The 8,312-nt window shown below is 30.7% G+C and overlaps 1 protein-coding gene across 6 annotated transcripts in view; it reads left to right on the forward strand.

Annotated features, from left to right (window-relative positions):
• LOC117174097 (TOX high mobility group box family member 3-like) overlaps positions 1 to 8,312 on the forward strand; it is a 142,855-nt gene that overhangs the window by 51,563 nt on the left and 82,980 nt on the right. For all 6 annotated transcript variants that reach the window (XM_033362831.1, XM_033362833.1, XM_033362836.1 and 3 more), the window contains one exon: positions 15 to 101. In XM_033362831.1, coding sequence (XP_033218722.1) covers positions 90 to 101 — 12 coding nt within the window. In that variant the 5' untranslated portion in view covers positions 15 to 89. The remainder of the gene's footprint in view (positions 1 to 14; positions 102 to 8,312) is intronic.

Raw genomic sequence — 8,312 nt, forward strand, 5'->3', positions numbered from 1 at the left:
AATTTTTTTTTCAGAGAAGTGACAACCTCGACTTGTCTCTGAGCGTACCGCAGCATCACCATACGTCGTATCACCACGACGGCTACAATATGGCTGACCAGGTGAGTACCGTCACGGATTAATTACCTGTAATAACCCTTTGAAGCCTTTCAACTTTTTTTCACATTGTACCTTCACAAGTATTTCTAACCGATAAGGCTGTGTTCCATCCTTTATATTTTATGCTTCTGCATTCCTTGAGGACAGAAATAAACTATTTTCTAATTAACGAACGTCTTGGAATTTTTCCGCTTCCCAGAAATTATGCATTTCTTCAGCAAAAGTAAATGAATGTTTTATAGTATAATCAGAAATCTAGGGATGCTAATCAAATGGTCTATTAAATTTTAAGAAATTTTCAAAAATTTATGCGTTTTATAAGCTCGCGATTTTAATTTGAGTCCAAATTGATTTTGTTTCTTTCTTTTCTTAAAGCAGGTCTCGAACTCGCGCCACTATTGAGCATTTTTAAGACTTTTTTTAAGGAAGCAACTGTTTCGCTACTATTTTGAAAACAAAAATTAAACTAATGCTACTGTGTTCTGTTTCCTCATAAATCATTTTTGTCTGATGAAGAACTAAAAAGATTTTAAAAAATTCAAAGTATTTTAAAGATTTTAGTACAGTTTATAAGATTCCAAGCAATTTCAAGGGATTTTTTTAGGGTCTCAGAGGATTTCAAAGATTAATCAGTTTTAAAGAAATTTATCTTGAATTAAAAAAAACTTCTAAGAGTTTCACCAAATGTAAGCGATTTAAAAAATCTTAAATGATTTTAAAGGGTATTATGTATTTTAAATGATTCAGAGGAATTTCATGGAATTGCAAAGAATTTCGTAAGATTATAGAAAATTCCAAGAGTTTTCATAATTTCTAACATACTTGAAATAATTTCTGAAGAATTCAGAAGATTTCAAAGATCCAAAGGAGTTTTTACAGGATTTACAAAATTTCAAGGGGTCTCGACGGATTTCAAGGTATTTTAAAGGAAATATAAATATTCCATAAGATTATAAGATATTTCTATACGATTCAAGGGTCTAAGGACAATTTTCCAGGATTTGAAAGCTTTTGGGATATTTTTAAGCATCTTAAGAGATTCAAAGGGGCTTTGTCAGATTTTATGGAATTTCACGGAATTTCGAAGATTTAATCATTTTTGTACTTCAAAAGATTTTAAAGAATTTAAAAAAGGTATCCAGGATTTTATGCGAGATGTATGTTATATGACACATTCCAAAAATAGTTTCCTGGTCGATTTAATATTTAAAAAATGACAAAAAGTTTAATACTGAATTTAATTTCTGTAACTGGAAAAACTTTCCTTGAAGGATTTGGATTAATTTCCAAGCGGATAAATTATAAATAGTGGGAAATACATATAATTTTCATTTATTTTATACATTTTTTATATAAAGCAAATTAAAATTATAAATAATTCTCCCCACTATGTATAAACTAAATATAATTTTTCCGTTTACTAGTTTTTTTTGGTGCGGGTTCTCAATTGAATTGCTGGTTTATAGAATTTACAATCCTCAATCATTAGCGAGAAATTCTTAGACATTCTAGAATCTAGAAATATTTATGCAAGCTCTCGTGCAAAAATGGTTCTACATGCCTTTCCACTTTGCGTTATCCCATTCCGAATCTCTTCTAGCCACTTCATCTTCCTTTCCCCCATTCTGTCACTATTCGTATAATATAATGCCCTACTCGTGTTCTTATTTCGCAACTGCAAAAAATTCGTCACAGCCGGCCGGTTTTAATTTAAAAATTGAAAAAACAGCGTGTTTATGGCAATCTCTTTTGTGGGGTAGAACCTGAAGCCGGAAATACTCACAACACTTTCCTGCATGATTCACCGGTGACTCTGTATTTATACTGATGATAAAAAAAAAATGATTTGCGATAATAATATTTTTCTGCAACTTCCGGGACTAAGTAGCGAGAAAAATTGCGCAAAATTACATTATTTCTATTTATAAAGTTTTCAAAAATAATTTTATAAATTATTGTAATTTCACCTACCCCGAAAGGCCTAATGGTATAATAATAATTATTATTATTATTTTAATTAATTCATCAATATTTTATAAATATTTTATTAATATTCTATAAATATTAATTATTTTGGGTACATAAGTACCCAAAAATGGTGTTTTCGCTACTTTTGAGGTTATGTAGAGAAGACACCAAATTGTTTGTGATTTTTTCTTTAGTTGTATCATATAATACTGCTTTTTCTCTTTAATTTGGGAGTCGTAATTGAATTCTGCGACTCTCAAATTAAAGAGAAAGAGCAGTACTATATGATACGACTGAAGAAAAAATCCCAAAAAATTATGTTTCTTGTACATAACCTCAAATGTAGCCAAAAACGCCATTGTTTGGGTACATAACCTCAAATATCTTAAAATCCTGACGTGATAGGCCAATTCTGACCGCGGATTCGGATTTTAAATACAAAATTACTTCGGAAATGACCCTCCACTTTCCAACAACTGACATGGCCCCATTATTTGCAGGACTGTGTAATGGATCAGTTGGTTAGACGCTCGGAGTTCGCCTCAGAGGTCCGGGATTCGATCCCTGAGCTGGTACCTTTGGAAATTTTTCTATGTACGTTTACCAAGATTCTGGTAGTTCAGAACCCACCTTCAGCTGTAGGTTCCCCCATCATGCACTTGACTGCAACCCAGGACTACAATGATGGGATAAAAACCAGACTTTGTTCAATATGTCAGACACACTGCTTTCATCGGATCACTTGGTTGCATTATAAAAATGCGTCCGTGACTGATGATATATACCGGGACAGTCTCGTGCAAAAATAATCAAAAAATAAAGATTCAACTCTAACCAAAAGTGCTTTCGACATGTAGGACAGTAACCATCTTAAGCCTGTGACAACATTAAAATAACATGCGTTTTGCAGAATTCACATTGTTTTTCCTATTCACCCTTTTCTTCTTTTTAATCAAATTTGTCTTTTTCTCAAGAAACTTTCCTTTTTCCCCTTTTTTTATTGAAAATTTATCTTGGTAGAAAAGACAAATTTCTTGACTGAAAATTGGTTCTTTTGTTGAAAAAAATTATTATTTTGTTTAAGGGTCTACTATTATATTTTTTTATAAACATTATTATTTGGTTAAAAATTTAATTATTTTGCTGAAAATTTAATTATTTAGTTAAAAATGCAATAATTTTGTTAACAGGTCATACTTTTTGGTTAAAAATTCAATTGTTTTGTAGAAATCGTCCTTTTGACTTCAAAATTTAAGAATTTGTGAAAAAATTCAACTCTCTGGCTAAAAATGAACTTTTTTGTTGAAAATACATATTTATGTGTTGAAAAATCCAATTATTTTCTAAAAAATTTGTTTCTCTGTGTATTGAAAATTTAACTATTTTTTTGGAAATTCTTTTTTTGTTTGTTTGTTAGTCACCACTGTTTTCTGGTCGAAAATTCAACTGTTCTGTAGAAAATTCGTCTTTTTGGTTGAATTCAATTGTAATTAATTTAACGGTATAATCTCTAATGGGTAAAATCTCAACTATAACCTTTTTTGTTGAGAGCTCATGTTTTTTGGTTTAAGATTCGTAATTTTAGTTGAAAATTGATGGTTTCTAAAACATTTTCTGTGTTTCCTAGGAAATTGTAAATCTTCTAGAAGTGGGAGTGGGAACCAGGTTAATCTAAAGAAGCAGTTTCAGAAAGAAAACATTAATTTCAAGTGCCACAGAGATTCATCGTCCAATCAATCTATTTTGTTTAGAATGTAATATATTTCGGCTTAAAATCTTAGGAATTCAAATCTATTTCGATTGAATTCAATATGGTACCTAAAATAATTTTTGTTTAAATTTATTTGCATATTTTCCCGTATTTTCGTGAAAAATAACCCTATTTTACCTGTTTTGACAGCATTTTAGTCTGATTTTGGGAAAAACGAATAATCGATTGGTACTGCAATTTATCTGAAAAATTATGATTATGAGCTTGAGATTTTTGTACTATTATCGATTATTCTCTGACTCACTTAGATGGATGCATCGTTACATAAAGACTCCTCCATTTGAATAGATTTAATATTCAAAGTATAAATTATTTTCTAACGCTCTTTACAGAGATAATAAAAATAATGATTGTGAAGAATCTCCACTCGATATGAAAGTATATTTTACTTTTTGTAAGATCGATATTCCTTTTCTTCTCTTCTGTTGTAAATGCACGTAACATCTCTATTCTTATCATTTTCAATCATACATTGTGTACAGGGACTTACTGTATTTACATAATGTTTATACCGGTTCCATTGACACGAGTTGAGTGACACGAGGCGTGTTAATCTCGATGTAGCGATGGAGAGTTAGTAAAAAGAGGAAATGGCAAGGCCGATAAAGATCGCACTTGAATAATGAGGTTGTAGCACGATTGTGAGAAAATTGCTTTTTAAAACTCCTAAACCCAATTTATTTTCCCTCAACCCCTTTCTGCCGCGATAGGATCTTCTGTTGCCTCGACAAAAATTAAAATAAACAAAAATGTAATGGTCTCTCTCGAGTTGGCTCGTATTTCTCTATAATACTATGAATGAAGAAAAATTACCCTTTATGTAAATTAAAAAATAAATTAGAGAACCCAATTTAAAGAAGGCAATTAAACTTTTACGAGAAAAATTTTTGAAAGTTTTGCATTTGTACGCTCTTAAAGTTATACGGTTTCTCATCTTGTATGACCGAAGAGAGGCAAAATCAATTGCCTGGCTGCTCTTTTCTGGCAAATACCTTCTGGCAGTTTGCGTTTAAAAAAAATTCCCAATTTCCGACTCGCACGTTTCAAGTCTGTGCTTGCGATCGCTTGGGGATGCATAGAATTTTTTAATACAACGATGGCACGCCATAGTGCAGCTAGGAATTCAGTGACTTAAATACTATAGGGATGTTTAAATTTTCAATGAACTGTCAGATTCACTTGCGATTTTGTACAAAAATAAAAAAAGAAAAAAGAAAATTGCGCAAAGGCGTTTGATTCACGTCACTTTCTCAGTTTTTATTCAAATTAATTGTCGACACATGAAGATAATTTTTATGTAATGCTTAATATATAATAAATATAACAAAGTTTTAAATAGCGAACCCAACAATTAAGGCCAAAAATAGAATTTTCAATAGAAATTGCAATTTTTGACTATATATACACTATATTTAGAAAGCCATTTTGGAAATTTCAATTTTTGTAAAACTAGAATATTGTAAGCATCATATAGAGATTCAAGTCCTGTGCGGGCGATTGATTTGAATAAAAACTGGAAAAGTTACGTAAATTGAACTTTTTTGTGTAATTTCCCCCATATTTATCTTATGGAAAAGCCCAAGTGCATGGATAAATATTACTAAGTGTCTAAGCTCGCCGAAAATATTATTAAAAATAATATTTCGGTAAACCTAGCCGCCCTTTTCCAGCTCCCGTAGGTGCCCCGAAAATATTTGTTCTACGATTCACCGAATGTAGCTGAACCCTGACAGTAGACAATTCGAAACATTTCATGTGCCGGATATTTTCTAATATCGGAAATTTTATTTCGGAATTATCTATTGGTGGAAATTTTTTAATTTGGTAATATTATAAACTATCGGTAATTATTCTATTTGCGATTTAGCCAATTACGAAAATTTTAATTGTTGGCATTTGTTTAATTTTGGGACTTTTATATTTCAAATATATAGACAAATTTTGTAGAAATTGTTGATGTAAGTTGTTGGCTTTAGGGTCAGGTGAATCGAAACTAAGTTGTGTCAAACGTTTCGGCACACAATGGTGGTCCTCATTAGTGAGTTTTATTAAATCTATGAAAAGTACACAATATCTTGTGGGTATGCAGTTTTACAATTGGAAGCATTATTATTTTATTAATATCTTAGTTGTGAACTAATAAAAATTTTATATTTATTAGTTATAAATTTAAATTTTGTTTAATTTTATTTAGAACGATTGATAAATCTTGCATTAATCTTAATACATTGTTTTATTTTAACGAAGTATAATTTTATGAGAAAAAAATACCAATGTTGTCGAAAAAAAAATGTTCACCAATTTTTTATTTGATGAAAAAATTTTTAATCGTCAAAAGTTCGTTACAAATTATTTTTCAGTGACGTATATGTAATTAAATTATTTTTTTTTTATATTATTTTATTCAAATAAAATTAAACAAAATTTAAATTGAAAATTAATAAAATTTTTATTTTTATTAGTTCAGAACCAAGATATCAATAAAAAAATAATGCTTCCAATTGTAAAACTGCGTACCTACAAGATATTGTGTACTTTTCACAGATTTAATAAAACTCACTGATGAGGGACACCATTGTATGCCGAAACGTTTGAAACAATTAGTTTCAATTCACCTGACCCTAAAGCCAACAACTGACATCAACAATTTCTACAACATTTATTTTTGAGAGTCAATATAATTCACCCAGCGATTATTATATAAATAAAGTTCTTTAATTTTGAATTCATACAATTAGAAATGATATATAGCAATATTAGTTTGAATAGGCGACAATATTGTTTTCAAGATAATTGTGATAGAAGTGAGTTAGATTGAAATATTATGGCGATTATAGTACACGGCTTTTGTATTTCGATCGCGTCAGCTTAATGCCGGTTTCTCGTGTCAGTATCGCATGGTTTACCTGGTTTATACTGCACGGCAAAATTTATAGCGCCTAGCGAGTCTCACGATGCGATTACGCATTTTCTTGTTGCAACGCGACCGCGCTCGCCAAGTTGTTCGCGCCATTTCGTCCTTGCCAGACAAAGTCGCATCTTTCTTGGGAGAATGAGAGAAAGGGAGAATTCACAAGAAAAGAGAGGAAAGGAGAAAGAATCGCAAGTAAGCTGGCGCGACAGGTGCAAGGTTGCGCGCAAAACGAATCAACGCACTTCCTCACTCTTCAAGATCAAACTACTCTCCCTTTTTAACGAAACGAAACTAAAATTTCTGAAAGTTCCTCTCTAATCTCTCAAGGCTCCTCTTTTCTCCGGGTTACACAGTCTCTTTGTCCATTTTTTGTTTTTGTCTAACATGGGCTAACAACTGCTGAATTGTCAATTTTTTAAAATTCTTTTGAAATAATTTAGGATATTTTAAAAGATACCAAGATATTGTTGAGAGATTTTAAAAATTTCAAAGATCTCTATTTTTAAAACCCGCAAATAAATTAAGAATTCCTTCTGTAGCTTCATTGGGACATCTCTATGTGGGTGAAGCAATTCTTCACCCTTTAAAAAACTAGGATTTTTAAAATAATTTTGAGCAATTATAAGCTTTCGTATTTCACACGAATTAAGCATTTTTTTAGTTCAGAAATCATTGAAATATCTTTTTTCTGTGTACCTTACGTAATCCATAAAAAAATGCACTTTATTTAAGATACCATATCGAGTTTTCGTATTTCAAATCACTTAAAATGTTTGAAGTCCCTGGATTATCTCTTTAAAGATAAATATTATTTTCTATATCCTCAAAACTACTTTTTTCAATAATTCTAAACAATATTTTCGTCTTGAAAACAATTCAAAGTCATCAGTTTTAATATCGACAGTAGATTGCACGATGGTAAAATTGATTTGCTGTATGAAAAAAAACGCGAATTTGATAAATAAGTCGTTCAGGATGGAAAATTCTGGAACGGTTTTTAGATAAGCATTGAACGCAGGAAATATTTTGCAGTCTTTAAAAATTTGACTTAATGCAATTTAAGTCGAAATTTAATTTAGACAGTATTTGTAAAAAAATTGGCTTATAAATTAAGGAAAGTAAACAAAAAATATCTTGGATCATTACTTTTTTAAGAATTATTTTAATTCTAATTTGAAATTTTATATATTATCCCCTGTGTAAATTTTTTCAAACATCTCTGAAACATAAATATATTTCCCATCTCCAAAAAGTATCCTTCTTCAATAAATGTGGCCATATGACAGACGTTAATGTTGCCTTTGGGAAGTAGAAAAGATTTCATTCATCATGGGATGTTTTGACCATTTACAGTTAGTTCAAAGATATCATCGATCGATCTTAGAAGTTTAACGATTTTCGTTTTCCGTGTTGTATTTGAGGGGCTTAAAAATATATATAATTCATAATTGTATACACATATTTTATTATTATTATTATTACACCATTAAGCCATTTCCCTTTCGGGGTAGGCGTGACTCACTCGGCAGGGGAAAGGAGTAGTGTGTGGATGGGATAGAG

This window comes from Belonocnema kinseyi, chromosome 6, assembly GCF_010883055.1.
Source record: "Belonocnema kinseyi isolate 2016_QV_RU_SX_M_011 chromosome 6, B_treatae_v1, whole genome shotgun sequence".
In the NCBI taxonomy this organism is placed as follows: domain Eukaryota; kingdom Metazoa; phylum Arthropoda; class Insecta; order Hymenoptera; family Cynipidae; genus Belonocnema; species Belonocnema kinseyi.